The sequence below is a fragment of the Arachis ipaensis genome, chromosome B05 (genome assembly GCF_000816755.2).
Source record: "Arachis ipaensis cultivar K30076 chromosome B05, Araip1.1, whole genome shotgun sequence".
In the NCBI taxonomy this organism is placed as follows: Eukaryota; Viridiplantae; Streptophyta; class Magnoliopsida; order Fabales; family Fabaceae; genus Arachis; species Arachis ipaensis.
In genome coordinates, this window is record NC_029789.2 from 132,679,605 (window position 1) to 132,696,895 (window position 17,291).

General features: G+C 32.2%; 1 protein-coding gene across 49 annotated transcripts; it reads left to right on the forward strand.

The window, feature by feature from the left end:
- On the forward strand, positions 6,500-12,458 carry LOC107644234. 49 transcript variants are annotated; one of them, XR_002347256.1, is made up of 7 exons: positions 6,505-6,771; positions 6,886-7,171; positions 9,145-9,210; positions 9,839-9,906; positions 9,989-10,048; positions 10,507-11,231; positions 11,770-12,458. XR_002347256.1 is itself a non-coding variant. In XM_021102826.1 (7 exons), exons 2-6 carry the CDS (start codon positions 6,964-6,966, stop codon positions 11,884-11,886), a joined length of 519 nt encoding a protein of 172 aa, XP_020958485.1. In that variant the 5' UTR covers positions 6,505-6,771; positions 6,886-6,963; the 3' UTR covers positions 11,887-11,896; positions 12,027-12,458. The 49 variants fall into 49 exon arrangements, 8 of the variants coding, with proteins under 8 accessions (XP_020958485.1, XP_020958486.1, XP_020958487.1 ...); XR_002347255.1 differs by having other exon boundaries at positions 10,507-11,036; XR_002347252.1 differs by lacking the exon at positions 10,507-11,231 and having other exon boundaries at positions 11,770-11,967; positions 12,058-12,458.

Below are 17,291 nucleotides of genomic sequence, written 5' to 3' on the forward strand. Positions count from 1 at the left end.
GGGGCTGGCTGTGTAGGCATCCTAGGCTAGACATATACCGGTCGGGATGAGGACGGCCCAGCAACTGAATGTGACCCAGCAGTATGTGCCGAAGCTGGGGTACCACCCAAAGCGAAGTACTCAGGAGGAGGCACGGAGGGCGGCTCATTCAGATCGACATCTAACGGTGTCTGTGTCCCCGTCGTCTGACTCCGCCCAGGGACAGCCTCATCATCATGCATGATGGCACTGATGTCATCAAAGAAGGGGGATCCAAGATCCCATCAAACCCAACACCGGCAAGTAAGTCTGAAAACGTGCTGCCTGGACTCACCCATGGCCTACTCTCCTGATGTGTGTGGTCGTCAGGGGGAACTCCAACAAAGTAATCTCCAAGCGGCCCCTCCCCAAGTCCAGCCTCAGCATGGGTAGTGGGATCTCCGGTGGCGTACCCCTGTCCACTAAGGCCACCAGCCTCACCATCATCCTGGCCTGCAACGGGTGCCCTCCGTCTGCCTCCACGCCCTCGTCCTCGACGACCACCCCTACCCGCGTCATCAGCCTCGTCGATAGCCTGCTCTAGCCACCTCCACTCACGCTGGCTCCGTCGTGTCCCGACACGAGCTCTCCTCTCAACCCGACGCCTATCAGGGACGTTGTCGACTCGATCCATGTCAGGAACTCGCCCAGGACCCCTCTGTGACGCCTCGACAGGAATAGGAACGCCCCTCGGATCCCCCAGATAAAACTCGGGTGACAAGAACCTCTTTCCATGCTGACTCCACCAGTCTAGGTAGGCGTGCGAAGGTCCAGGATCGGCAACAACATCGAACCGGAGGACGTGGTTCGCACGGGTCTCCCAAAGAATATGCCAATCCGGTAAAGCGGACGGGAACCAACGATCACTGCCTCTCCCGTCCTTCGACATCAAAAAGTCGATGTTCAGGGCGGGACGCGGGAGGGGCTGCACACCACCGAACTGCGGTAGCACCCTATCTACCTGATGCCACTCTACGACGACAAAGTATATCAGTGACATGACAGACTGCCACACCGCCATGTGTCGAGGCTCCAACGCCTCCGGATGCACAACCTGAAGTACCTCGGGGGAGCTATACGGCATCCAGATAAACTGCACAAAAAAATACCGATGTTATCACGCCAACTCCCTCTACAGAAACATCTGATGTCTAGTTATTCAAATAAAAGTAACCGGAATAACACTCACATCCCTGGCCTGTAGACCCCAACTGTAGGAACCCATCTCCTCAAGCCTAGCTACGTAGGGAAGCCATCTGATGTGAATGCGGTTGCCGGACTTGTCGGCAAACAGCTGAGTGCCCAACAACATCATGATATAGGCACGAGCAAAGTGCCGCACAATCTCCTCATCGGCTCCCTCAGGACACTCTCCGAAAGTCTCCTGGAACCAGGTGCAGTTTACTGCGAACTTCTGAACCTGGCTCGGAGGAGGAATCACTCCAAGCAACTCCTCGAACCACACCCAACCTGGACGTCCACCCTCGATATACACATGGAAGTCTGTAAGGCAACCGTTGACATAACGCCCGTCCACTGCCAACCCCAACTGGTACGCCACGTCCTGAAGCGTGATCGTGCACTCTCCGAAGGGCATATGGAAGGTGTGCGTCTCAGGACGTCACCTCTCGACGAAGGCGCTGACAAGGGGCTCATCTAACCAGAACCATCTATCGTTCAGCCTAGCCAGATGGTATAACCCGGCCATCTGCAAGTAGGGAACATAACGCTCATCAAGTGGCATGCCTTGTTGCCGCCGCATGCTCCTGATGCATCGCTGTGGCTGCGTATTAAACGGACCGCATTATTAGAACCACATACAATACTGCTAACCAAAAAATAAACTAACACAATAAACCAATTACATAAACCACTTACATAAACCATCAACACAACCGCATATAAAACCACGTACAAAAAACCACTTACGCTAAACCACCAACTAAACCGCATGCAAAACCACTAAAATAAACTATTTGCAATACCACTACAACCAACCACTAACAATACCACCTAACATAAACCACTTACATAAATCATTAATAGAAGCGCATATAAAACCACTACAACAAACCACTAACAATACCACCACGATAAACCACTAACATAAACTGCCACTAAAACCACATGCAAAACCACTAACTCAGATAAACCGTGTGCACAAAGTTTTCTATCTACTAACCTCGTCATTGATGACCCCGGCTATATGAGCAACCCCGTCCAACCGGTACAGCCTTGCAGGATCGTCCCCCATCAGCTGAGTCTTCAGTTCTACTATTTCTCGAATCGAATCTGGGTCGTTTTCTCTGGGATTTGGTGGGGTATGGAAAAGGATAAGTGGTTCGAATTTGCTTGATTCGAACTCCTTATATAACCCAATTGTTCATAATTCGAACCAATTAGGTTCGAATTATTGGAGGCAAGTAATCAAGAGTAATTCGAACCAATTAGGTTCGAATTAGTTGAGGCACAAAATCAAGAGTATTTCGAACCAATTAGGCTTGAATTATAACTATGAAGTTCGAACCAAATAGGTTCGATTTATGTTCAAATGGAGTTCGAATCAAATATGTTCGAATTATATAAAAATAGACTTTGGCTGATTCGTGAGTCACTTTTTCATTTGATTTATTCATGTAACAACTTTCCTCCCATGGTTTATTTGTGTTTTTTACCCAAAAATTTATATTGAAAACTAAATTGAAATCTTTCTATATCTATTAATATATAATAAGAGAATAGTAGTAGGTTCAGTGCTTGACAAGTGTATAGGCTGATTGATCAACAAGTGTCTTATTTAAATAATTGACAAGTGTCTTACTAATTCAAAATACAAACATAAAATATAATAAATAATAAATATAAACAAAAAGCAAGCAACACAGCAACTTCTTCACGCAACTCTCACCTGCAAAGCTGCAAAAGTAATAGAAGTAGATTTGTAAATCCAAATCAGATGCATGTTGAGTGCGTTTTTTCCTTTTTAGGATTAAAATTTGAACTTGCATTGAAACCAGAGCAAGAGTAAACAAATTTCAAATCAGGATTTTAAAAATCAAATCTTTCCTTGATTCTCTCTCTCTCTTCTTTTTCGCGCTCTCTCTCGGATTTGTTTTTTCTATCATCTTCTTCGTCTGTATCGAGGAAGCTATCGAGCAGTGGTAGAAAGTATTGATTAAGTGAGAGTGTTAAAACAAACGAAGAAAATGAGAGCAAGATCTGAGAGAAGAGGAGACAGACAAAGAGAATCGAGCTTCAGGAGCAGAGGCGAAGAGAACTTTCACAGTGGAAAAGAAGCTCTCATGCCAATGTCAAATATGGTTACTGCGGTATGTGTTTCTTCTACTGCTGTTCGGTCATCGTTCTCTTTTACTATGTTATTCTTAGAAAGTATCTAAGAGACACACTTACCTTAAAGTATTTTTTTATTTCCTCTGCACCACTTCAGTTTATGAATGTAAACATGTAATACCTGAATCTTAATTTAAAAGAATTAAAAAAACTCAAACTACAAGTATGCATATGCAGTGAATTAATTATTCTTTTATCTTTAAATATGCATTATTTAATTAATTTCATTCAAAGAATATACACAGATAGTGATCAATAGTGAATTGCTTTATATTATGGCATTTTCAAAGAATTAGCTATTAATAAATTTTTTGCAAAGTTACCATTACAAATAAATCATTCCAATAGGCAATAATATTGATGTTTCTTAAGGTCCTTTAATGATTTGCTTTAATAAGCATTCCATACTTTGTTTGCTCTTAGCGTAATTCTAAAATTATTATTGAGAAGTTTGACTAAAGGAAACACATACACGTTTCTGTTGTTCAATCTGGAATTTCGATTTAATAGATTACTTAGATTTATACATGGTCATGTGGGAACTTCATCATGATTCGGAAAAGGCTTTATCTTTATTTGAGCAAGTGATTTAGTGTGTTTGTTGCTGTTTACTGTTTTTGTTGTTGGCAGTAGTCGCATCTCCAAACATGTTCTTGACATAAAGAAGTCAGTATTTTGGCTTGGTTGTGAAGAAGAACTTACGACAGTGATGAAAGGAAGCTCCATGGAAGGAGAAGAGGGCGGCGATGATGGAAACTGATGGAAACTCAGCTAACGCTGTCCAGTCAAATGCAATTGAATATAAATCATATAAAAAGCTCCCCATAGTATTGTACCCAAACAGAGGTATTATTCTATAACAGAGGTACTCCTGATTATTCTATTTATTTAGGTTTGATGCATGTAATCAGCAGCCCTTATTTTATAACATATAGAGAATAAATAATTTTCTATGTGACTGTTGATGCAGCTGCAAGGAGAAAGAATAGTGCCACGGTGAGTGGTGTTACGACCGTCACTAAAGAAGGAGCAGTTGGCAACAAGTTGAAACACCGGTCAAAAGAATGGAGAGTTCTGAGATCCTGTCATCCGATCCGCAGTGTGGGTAACTTTTCTTTTTTAAAAGTAGAAATTTATTTTTATTTTTCTTTCTTTTAAAAAAACGTTACAGAAAATACCATTAGGGTTCGAGATTCAAGCAGAGAGAAATCTATAACTATAACAATTTGACAATTGTATAGATTTTTTTTCACTCATTTTGTAAAACAAATAATTTTTTCCCTTTTTTTAACTTCAGAATGGGATATTGATTATGTGATGGTGCTCAATCAAGTCCTTCAAAATGATTTTTGCAGCTTATGAGTGCTCTTCCAATACTCTCATTATCCTCCAACATAAGTCTATTGTAGTTAAAGTTTCACTTTATCAGTTTGAGACACTATTTGTTCTGTTTTTTTTCTTTTTCTTTATCTGACATTGCATATCTGAGTTTGATGTGATGATATTGGGTTATTGTCAAGGTATTTTCTTTACTTTTCATGTGAGTTGTTCTTCTTTCAGAGACTAATTTTTTTCTTTTGCAACCAATATGCATATATTGACTTTGATTGCTTCAGTAGTGCAACTATACTTAACTCTAGGCATTGATTCATATTTTGACTGTGATAATTTGAGATTCTAGCATTATGAAGTGTTAAAAATGCATGAATTAGAGTATGTATTATAAGACATATATTCTTATACTGTTATACAGTGTCATGATTTATTTGTCCTTAGAAAATTGGTTTTATTTTTGTGTAATATGTTTGGGATATTAGTGTACTTTTTTTTCATGGATAATTTTTTATAACTTGGAAGTTGAAATTGTCATTCTAAGAAATAGTTGCCAATATTGAACCTAGCTGTAAGTGATGGCATGCAGAAAAATTATTAAGAAATCAAATTCAATTTTAAAATACATTTCTCAAAATTTACAATTGAGGGATTAATTTCATGTTCCTTTAAAAATTGAAATGAAAAATTCGGTAATAAACTTTATGTAAAAAAATCATCCAATTAAATATTCATTACCAAGATTTAAAGGGATAGCTGACTTTATTATTAGCTTTTTACTTCTGCCAAGATAGCTATTTTTATTTGTGATTCTTTAGTGTGTGGTTTTAAAATTATGAAGTGTAGAATATGGAGGAGGGCAGCAGTTTAAGGGTCATTTGTTTTACGACGAAGGGTTTTAGTGTGGATCACTTTTTGTAGGTAAGTTTAAGTTTCACCAGTTCTGTTTAATTTTTAAAGGTTAGTTTTTAGGACTTGTTTTTTGGCTTTGCTCATTTTGGTTTTTTCTGGCGTTTTGTTCCAATTAAAGGATTAGTTTGTCTATATGAAATGTTCACTGTTTTTTATTCATATTTTCTAAAAGGATTTATTATGTTATTCTTCACCATTCAAGAATTAGGTTGAATAAGTTTTGTAGGTTGGGAATTCATAGTTATGCATGTGTCGGATGTAGATTAGATGAAATATTGTTGTGTTTCTTTTTTGTTTCACCTTTTGTTTATGTATTTTTGGTATCTTAAACATGTATTGTGGAAGCATTTTTATGAGGTGACACTTTGTTTGATATCGATTTTTATTGGTTTAAAGTTGATCAATTAAGTTATTGTAGCATATTAGGGATTGGTAATTGATCTGTAAATTTAATAATATTTAATGTCTATGACCAATTTGAGTCTAAGAAAATAATCTCACTTCATATTATAAGCATTAGAACTAATAATATTGTCATAGATAATTGGGTATTAGGTAAGAAAGATGTTATATTTTTGCTCCATTTACATTCAATTTTGAAATTGGGTTACTATCTTTTATTGCGTTTATTGAACTTAATTTTAATACTTTTAAATAGTTATCTTGGATGTGTCTGCATATTTTAGCTACCCATAAACCTTTTGAGCTTGATTTTCACATGTCTTGCAGTTTTCTTTATTGGTGGTAAATAAAAAGATTCTACTAGCTGTATTGTATTATCGGTTGTTATTTAATTTTAGTGTTAGGTTTCATTATGTGACAAGTGGCACTTGACTTTGATATCAAAGTGTTGAGATAAATTGGTTGGGCGGAATATTTGAATTTTAAATCTATAATGTAATATATAATTAAGTGTTGATATTTTGTGTTTTCTCTTTCTCCTCTCTCTTACTCACACTCTATCGCTCTCTGATTGAGAAAGTAAACACAGCAAAGATGAAGAATAATATCGGTAGCTGTTGATGCAGCATTGAAGAGGAAGAATAGCGACAGTGGTAAGTGATGTTGCTACCGTCAGTGAAACAGTAGCAGCTGGCAGCAAGTTGACGACACCGGTGAATAGAATGGAGATCTCCTGCCATCGGTGCTGTCGCGGAGGTAATTCTTTTAAAATTAAAAAAAATCATTTATTTGTATTTAATCTGCTGCTTCTTTTCTTTTTGGTGATTGCGACGAAGATCTTAGGACTGATTTCGAAGTTTCATGCGCCAGTGAACCGGTGCCGGAGCTTACTCGGGTTTCGAGAGTGAGTGACGGCGCCGGATGGGAGGCTTTTGGCAGGGAAAGTGAATGAGACAGAGACACATGTGGTGGTGGTGCAGGACGGAAGCGGGGACTACACCCCCACCATGGCGGAGGTGTGAAGCCATGAAGGCCTCGGAGAAGAAGAGCTTGAAGAGGACAGAATTGGAAAGATTGGAACAAATTGTGGAATTGTACCTTCAGCAGCGAAACCTGCACAGCTTAAACATTTATGGAAGGCACCTCACAACTCAGGGTATGGCAAATATTTTCATTGATTTTTTGACATTATATTAGGGATGATAATTTCAGTGTTATTTTTTAAAGTTTGATTAGTTTAAAATCATATGCATCTTTTTGAACCTTAAAATCATATGTCTATCTAATTGCCCATTATATATTAAATTGCGGTGATATTTTGAAAGGGAACTATTTTACAATAGTTTTGCTTGCATTTTTCAATAGATGTTGCATAAAAGGGCACTGTTTGGGGATTTATAAATCTGGATACAATTATGTTAGTATGAAGCTTAAGCCATTACCCAAATTCCAACCTGCAATTTAAAGTAGGAATAAATTCAATTAAGGGGATTTGGATTTGTGTAGACACGGACCAGTATTAGTTGCTACATTGTTATTATTAACTGATTTAGAGTTTCCACTAGCATTGAAGTAAGAAGTGTAGAGTGAGTAATTTTGAATATTTGAGACTCGAGAGAAGTTGAAACTGTTGATATCTTTTATCTAAGGTTTTTAGTATATAGTAAGTAGCTGCAAAATGGGACATGAGACAGTGCATTATTGGTTATACTTTGAGCTCAGAAGAGAAGCATTTTCCAAATAATTGATAGATTGAATAGTTGCGTCAAATAAAAAGTTTCTGCTATACACAGGTTGCTTTATGTATAAAATATCAGTCTATCAATTTTGGAGTGGTAATATAGCCCAATCTAATAAATTTAAAATTATGATTTTGACTTTTTGATAGCCATTTGTTCAACTTTTGTCTATTTGTTAGGAATCTCTTATTGAATCTGTGACCAGTACCAAGAATGAAACTCTATCCATAACAGCTAATGAAGGTTATTGTTGATTTAGGATAGAATTTTAAATCAGTTGTTCATAATTAACTTTGCACAACTAAGAGTATTAGAGGTACAAAGGAAGGAAAAAGTGCAGGTTAGTGGGAGTGCATATGAATGACTTCTTAAAAATGTGTTTGAAGTTGTAAAATTCATTCATCATATCTCTAAAGCAATCAAAGTAGTTTTGCTATCTTATGATCAAATATATGCTTCAAGTGGATCCTTTGTTAAGTTACTGCACCATTTGAAACTGCTTTATTACAAATATCAAAATTTTGGTATTTAGTTAATGGAAAAAATGGTCTTCAAATAGAATTTTAGTATTACGCATTATACCATCAATAAAATAGAAAGCAGACTATATATATAAAAGCCCCAACATGATCAATGTACAGTATTTGTAATACTAAAATTTTTGTAATACTATTCTTAATAAAGTATCTTGCCTGATATAAAAGTCCCAACATGATGTTAGAATAAAACTGATGTAAGAATAAAACTGTTGGATCCGCAGAACCATAAATTTCCCTTTTTTTTGTTATACTTTTTTCGCATTTGGAGTTGAATGTTGCTGTCTTTCCTGCAGTCGTGCATCATACTAGGGGCTGATGAAAATTGATAAAATAGGACGGATTCTATAGTTTGTAGAAAAGTCAAAGGGATCTGATCCGAAGAAATTGGTATGTTAATGGTATCAAAAACCTCAAACTTCTAACATGTTTCTTTACAACTGCAGTAAGTTGACACTACTGTCCTAGGGTTATCTACAGAAGAAGCAAAGAAACATCCTTAGATTGCGTCAATGAGTGGGTTAATAATAAAGTCCAAAAATGAAAGATTATCATAAATTAGTTTTATTTTCAGTAATTAATTGTAGGTTTAATTTTTTTTTCCTTTCAAATGATCATAGGTAAAATCACCTAAGAAGTGAATTTTTTTATGGTAGACTGTTTGGATTGTGTTAAAAAAAATTCAAATTACTATCATCATGTTTATCAGTATAAGAATTTAAATTTTCGTTCTTTTCCTTTTGTTTTATTAATCTGATTTGTGTAGTGTGTTTTTCTAAATTTTTTTGTCGTGGATGCAACCCATATCCTTTGCAATTACTGTTCTGGATTTTCTTTGGTTTGATGATTTACAGGTATTGATGACATCCTTTATGCTTACAGTTCTGGATTGTCAGCTAAAATTGCAAGGAATATTATTGGTACCAGATTTTTAATTTTAGAGGTTTTCATTCATGTAAGGAAGCAAAGTTTCTTTTTGACATTTTTGGGAATAACATTACTTATTTGGCATACTTTTGATGCTGCACATGCTCTGACCAATGGTGTTCTTCTAACTGATATTTAAAGGGATTGAGATGCATTCTTACAGGGTTTAGCCCTATATATCATGGCTTTACTCTTCCATATTTGAAGGGATATTTTATCCCAATTTAGTTTTAATATTTCTATACATGTCAAAAGTTTTTTCTTCTTTTCTAAACAAAAAGTTCTCTCTTCATTCATGTGATGGTAATGTGTCTTTGTTGAGGAAATTCTAGCTTACATATGCTTTTTCTTTCTTTGGATGCATGCAGTATTTTTACTTTTATGTTGAAATGTGCTATATATTTAAGTTAAGACGTTATAAGTTTGTTGGTGCATGCATTATAGGCACAATTTTAAAATGGTATTCTAGGCTAAGAAACAATGATGCATTCAATCATGTGCAGGACCTTGACATTATGGTAATGAAATATGATATATATGTTTTTTTTCTGATACATAGTTTCAAAAGTTTGCTACAAGATACTACACAATACTTTCCTATACTTAACTCTCTTTTTGCAGGGACTTCAGGCGAGCCAGGGTTCAGGAGGAGGAGATCTTCTCCCTTTGGGAACAAGTTGATATTGCCTGTATGAATGTATGGAATATACAGATATCAAATATGTATCTAAATTTAACTCCATGAAATTAAATGATTTTATTTGGATGTAGGAACTGCAGATGTTGAATGAGAAATGCAATCTGGAGAGACAATTCTCTGAACTAAGAATGGTTGGTTGAAGTCTTTGTTATTTATAGTTTAATTTCAGCAGTTTGTTGAATTAGAAGAAATTTAAAATTAGTATAGCTGATCGATTTTCAATCTTTTGAATTTGTTCTTTATTGATTATAATTTGTCCGGAATTCTAAAATATTGGTTAATCTACCATAATTTATTTTTTCTTTTAAACGAATGAAGTGGCTTTAGAATTAAAGAAATAACTAATGAGAATTGTAAATAATTTAAGGTGTCTTCTTTAGGAAGTTAAATGAGGTGTTAGTGTGTTACTTTATTTAGTTTCAATATATGTGAGGCTTTCCAAAATAAAAGGATATCTATTTAGTATTTTAGGGGTTTTAAATTCTTTTATTGCAAGCTTTAAATTGCATATGTGAATAGTGCTTTTGATGATTTTGAAGTTTAATTCTGCAAACTAAGATTAAGGCATGAGTTTTGCATATTAACATAGGAAAAATCTAGAGCTGATTTACTCTCCGAGACAATCGTTGAGTAAGAGACCAAGGTTAGTGCCTACATCAAAATTTATTAGTTATTTTACTTTGATTTGCACTAATCTTAGACTACTCATTATTTAGTGTGCTTGATTAGCTTATTTCTATTTATTTGAGATTGGCCATTAGATGAAATAATATAAATGTAACTTATCATCAATTCATAAGTCGTATAATAATTGCATAATAACATTTTGAATTTGATCGGGTATTTTTTGTTTTCTGTGAATTTTTGTGATATTAGATAGTTAACTCAAATGATTATTTAATAGTTACAAAAAAGTTAAATGGGAACTATACAAGAAAAAAAAAAGAAACAGCGTTTACAAGATACTATTTTTGTGATATTATTTTCAGATACATTGGAGCTGAGCAACTTCCCAGTGAAGTATAGAGAGCTAAGCAATGATGGAAAATTCGGAAATATGAATGATGTTACTGTGTGTTCCAGTTACTGAAGTGGATTTAATGCATTATTATATAACAGGTGGAAAGTAATACAATACCCCATAGAATATTAAACTATGAATAGTCATTTAATATAGTAAGCAAAGGATTTGCAATCATGAAAAATACAATAAACTTCTTTAACATTATTAGCATGTTTAAGTTTTGCATTTTTATAGAGTTGAAGCTTGGAATATGAGCTCAAGTCTAAAAGACGAAGAGTAAAAACTAAAAAGTAAGATCAAATTCAGTTGAACTATACTAAAAATGTTTTACTTAGCATATGTTAATTTTTAATACTAACTTTACTCAATTATTTACACTATATTTATGGTGAGGTTTGTTATTATTTATTTATGTTGAGTTGTTCTTGATTTTGTAATTCTTCTTTCATAAAGGCTGTTCTGTTTTTTTTATCTACACCTTTCTCCAATAAAAATGTTCTTATTAGTACCCAGATGAGCAGCACATATGAACAAGGTAACATGACTGATATATATACAATGGATCATATGAGCAGCTCGTGCGAAGCGCGGGAAATACTAGACAAATGGGGTTTACAAACTCTCTATCTCTCTATATATATAATAGGAGAGCAATACATGATTAATTGATTGACAAGTGGTGGTCCTTATTGTATGACAAGTGACATTCTAACAAAATAAGTTGAATTTTGAACCACAACATTGGGCGTAAATTTTATCTCCATTTCCTTTCAAATCAGTTCAAAACCATTCACACTATCTCTTATGCTCAACTTTTTTTTTTGTCAGGTATATGAAGCATTCAAAATACAAATAAAGAGAAAACATTTTGTCACTATATCAGTATATCGTCTAATTCGGGTCAAAGGTTCCTCCTCTGAAATCCTCTCATTATTGGAGACGTGATACTTACACGGTATATTGTTCACTATATCTTCGAATTTGCGCAGTCAGAATTATTTGGTATTTTTTACATTCTCTGATCGTGTGAGTTCCAATTTCCTCTAATCTAACTGTATATTCTTGCACGTTTGATAAATCTACAGTCTATGTGATGTATTTTGGTCGGTGATGTAGTTGCAGCGGTGGAGTTGCTATTAAATAAGCGACGGTAAGGGTGGCTACAGGTTACAGCGAGTTCTGTGCCTCCTAGCTCACTTGGAGTTATCTCTGTGCCTTTAAAAGCTAGATCCATGGCTAAAAGAAAGACAACTTAGGGTAAATTCCTCCCCAGCTTACTTTTTGTGCACCTGGATTCCATATCTTCGTTTAAGAGTTCAATTAGTGTGGTTATAGTGACCTACATTTGGAACCAGATTGTATCTTAATGCTGCAAGTTAGAAATAGAGACTTTGATTTAGCACACTTAATTCTTGTCAATTGTTTTTCCTGAGATTAATGATTGTGAAGGTTGGAATTACCAAATTCGATTATTTTGTGTAGGCTCCTGATTATGCTATGTCATCTATTATGGTTTCTATTCCTGTCTCATCTCTTTTTTTCTTCCATCTTTTTGGCTAAGACTTTTTTTTCTTTTTGCTTTTAATGTGTAATTATGATTTGAAAGTAATTGTAAAAATTTGGTAATTTGAATACTATTGAATTTCTATTAAGTATGTATGATTTTAAATGGTGATGATATTATTCATCATTAAGTGGGAGTGTATAGTATTGGACAAATATATGTGTATTTGTGTGTTCATAGAGGATACAAGACAAGGGTAAGAAATTTGGTTCATATGTGAAATCTGAAAAGCTAAAATGGTTTGTGAGAAAAATTGGTAATTGTCATTTTTCTTGCTGAGAAATCTTTTCAATTGTCATATTTTGAAAATCATATTTTGTCAATTTTAAAATACTTTAAATTGAGTTATTTCTTTATAAAAAGTTTAAATTTGTATATATTCATATACATTTAATTATCTTTGTTCAAGCTTAAATTTTTTGTTAAGTATAGTCATTATTATCTACAAAAAGTCAAAAATTATGATTTTTGTAGGAAAGTTGTGAATCATTTCGAATTGAATCATTATTTTGTAAAAATAGTATTCAAATAATAATAAGAGTTAAAATGTGTTGTTCTTTTAATAAGAAGTTATCAATTTAGCATGTATTATCTATTTGAAATTAGATGTAATTAAAAAAATTTAATTAATGTGTTGGACCTTTTATCTAACCAATCCTAATTAATAGTTTTATAATTAATTTTTTATTGTGATTCAATTGTATTAATATTATATTATTTTATCCTTTATATGATCAATTTTTTGAATTTTGGAGACATAATTATTAAATTTAAACTTTATTCCAATTGATTAAAGGAAACTCGTGTGTAGCGCGGGTTTTACAATAGTATCCTATAAAATTAAGTTCCCCTTTCCCCACGTGTCGTTTCCTGCTTTCCCTTCTTCTTATTCCCTTTCACGTTCCTTTACTTACCACTCATTAAACGCTAGTACATACATACATCCATCAATCAATCTATCCCAATGGCTCATACATATAATACATCTATACATCTATCAACCTATTCTGATATCGCTTTTCCTGTGTCTACTGACCCTACTCTCATCCTTCTGCCGAACATGTGTTTCTTATATTGTTCTTTATTATCTACCTATAAATTCTATTATTTTACTCATCTATACAACTCTTAATAATCTAATATTTTTTAGTCAATTTTTCTCAATTATCAATCAGTTAAATTTTAGGGGTTACGGTTTATTAATTTTTTATATTTTTGTATCTCAATTAACAATCATTTAAGTTTAGGGTATAAAGATTAGAATTTAGGGTTTATTACTTTTTTTATATTTTTATTTTATTTTACCAATAATTTATGATCTAAAATTTAATATTTAAGATTTAGAATTTAGGAAAGGTTTATGAATTTAATGTTTAAGGTTTGGTTTGTTAATCGTATATAAATTTCAATTTATAATTGATGGTTAAAGGTTTATGGTTTAAGATGTAGAATCTAGGATTTATGATCTATTAATATTTGTATATAAATTTTAACTTATAATTGAGAGTTTAGAGTTTAAAATTTAGTAACTTTTGTATATAATTTTCATTTTTTTTTCTCAATGTTGCATACAATTTTTTATTAATCTATGTATATTTTAGTAATTATTATGAACGGTTTAAGGTTTGCCATTTAAGGTGTAAAGTTTAGTCATCTTTGTATATAAATTTTATTATTTTTTCTCATCCCTCCATGCAATTTTTATTAATGTATGTATAGTTTAGTAAGTATTATCAATTGTTTATATAATAGGGTTTAGAATTTAGGGTTTATTAATTATTATATATAAATCTCAACGTATAGTTGAGGGTTTATGATTCAGAATTTAGTATTTAGGGGGTAAGATTTAGAATTTAGTAATTTTTTTATATAATTTTTATTATTTTTTTCAGTGTTGCATACCATTTTTATTAATTTATGTATATTTTAGTAATTATTATCAATGGTTTAGAGTTTATAATTTAAGAGTTAGGGTTTAGTAATCTTTGTATATAAATTTTAGGGTAAAATACTAAAATAAAATATTTGGACTCCAAAATTATGAAAATACAATTTTTGCAGTTTGGATAAAAAAATACAACTTTTTACAAAACTATATAAACCATTGATGGGTCCCACAGCTTCTAAATACATGTAAACCGTGGTACGGTTCTCCGGTTTACGTTCAAAAAGAATTTGCAAAGAAACCGTGGTAGGGGTTCCACGGTTTCCATGTGAAGGATTTTGTGAAAAAATCGTGGTAGGAGTTCCACGTTTCTGTGTGTATAGCAATGTGCATAAACGAAGGGTTCCAGCGGTTTATACTGGAGAAGTCTTCAACTATGGGTCTGCGTTCACGTTGGGGAAGGTTAATTATCTTTGAGAAATTAGGTGAAAAATTTATTCTATTTCTATCAATTCTACCCTTTATTTTCTTCTATAAAAAGAATGCAAGTAACCATATAACTTTTACAGTAGTTCTTTGTGTATGTTCTTGGTTCCAATTTTTTTTTTCATCAAAATTTTTTAGATTTATTTCAATCATTGCCAATATAAATATTTTAATTTTTTTATTATTTTTAGTATTTATTTTTATATTTTTTATTTATGCCTATTTTTCATCCTCACAGAAATCCTGGAACCCCTACCACGATTTCTGGCCAACCAAATGCTTCCTTAACGTAAACCGTTGAATCCCATTAGCAGATTCTGTGTATTTGAAAATCGTAGAACCCCTTCAGTGATTTACATAATTTTGTAGAAAATTACATTTTCGTATCTAAACTGTAAAAGTTGTATTTCGGTAAATTTGATATTCAAATATTTTATTTTAATAATTTACCCTAAATTTTATTATTTTTTCCCATCGCTCCATACAATTTTTATTAATGTATGTATAGTTTAGTAATTATTACCAATTATTTTTGTAATATGATTTATTGTTTAGGGTTTATGGTTTAGGTTTAGAGTTTAGCGTTTATTAATTGTTGTATATAAATTTCAACTTATATTTGAGGGATTAGGCTTTAGGATTTAGTAAATTTTGTATATAATTTTTATTATTATTCTTTTTCAGTGTTGCATACAATTTTTATTAATCTATGTTTATTTTAAAAATTATTATCAATGATTTTGAGTTTACGATTTAGAGTTTACGATTTAGCAATCTTTGTATATAAATTTTATTATTTTTTCATCGCTCCATACAATTTTTATTAATGTATGTATAGTTTAGTAATTATTATCAATTATTTATGTAATAGGATTTATGATTTAGGGTTTAGAATTTATTAATTATTGTATATAAATTTCAACTTACATTTGAGAATTTAGACGATAGAATTTAGGGTTTAGTAATTTTTGTATATAAATTTCATTATTTTTTCTTATTGTTGCATACAATTCTTAATAATCTATGTATATTTTAGTAATTATTATCAATGGTTTAGAATTTGCGATTTAAGGTTTAGATTTTGGGGTTTGGAATTTAGGGTTTGAGATTTAGGGTTTATGATTTGGAGTTTATGATTTAGGGTGTAGGATTTAGAATTTAGAATTTATTAATATTTATATATAAATTTCATCTTATAGTTGAAGATTTAGGGTTTAGTAATTTTTGTATATAATTTTTATTTTTTCCTCATGTTGCATACAATTTTTATTAATCTATCTATATTTTAGTAATTATTATCAATGATTTACAATTTGCAATTTAGGGTGTTGGGTTTAGTAATCTTTGTATATAAATTTTATTATTTTTTTCTCATCACTCCATGCAATTTTTATTAATGTATGTATAGTTTAGTAATTATTACCAATTATTTATGTAATAGGATTTAGGGTTTAGGATTTATTAATTGTTTCATATAAATTTGAACATATAATTACGGGTTTAGAATTTAGAATTTAGTGTTTAGAGTATAGGATTTAGAATTTAGTAATTTTTGTATATAATTTTTATTATTTTTTATGTGTTGCATATAATTTTTATTAATTTATTTAGGGTTGATGATTTAGGGTTTAGGGTTTAGGATATATGGTTTAGGGTTTATTAATTATTATATATAAATTTCAACTTATATTTGAGGGTTTAGAGGTTATGGTGTAGGGTGTATGACTTAGGGTTTAATAATTTTTGTATATAATTTTCATGATTTTTTTAAAGTATTGCATACAATCTTTATTAATCTATGTATATTTTAATAATTATTATCAATGGTTTAGGGTATGTGATTTAAGAGTTTAAGATTTAGTAATCTTTGTATATAAATTTTATTATTTTTTTCATTGCTCCATACAATTTTTATTAATGTATGTATAGTAATGGACAAATGACTTGATTAAACCTAATGTATTTTAATATGTCCTGAATGTCCCAAACCAAAAAATGTAATGTTAAAGTCCCAAACCACATTTCTATATAAATCGAATTGAGTGAATTTGATTTAGCGTAACACGTAGTAAATCGAATCTAATTGATTCGAATTAAGTAAAAAACGCAGTTAAAATGTAATCGAATCAAATCAATTCAATTTGACGTTCTCCTACTAAATCAAAACAAATGGCTTCGATTTACAGATGAACCTAAATCGAATGTAATAGATTCGATTTATAAACGAACGTAAATCGAATGGATTAAATTCGATTTACACATGCACCAATGTTAGGGTAAATCGAAACTAAATGTTTTGATTTACAAAGCAATGGAGTATATAAAAACGAGCTTATACACGAAATTTTATAGAAGAGTGAGATTCAAAATGGCTAGTGATGAGAGTTTTGAAGCTTTTGTGCACTATAGAGGGTC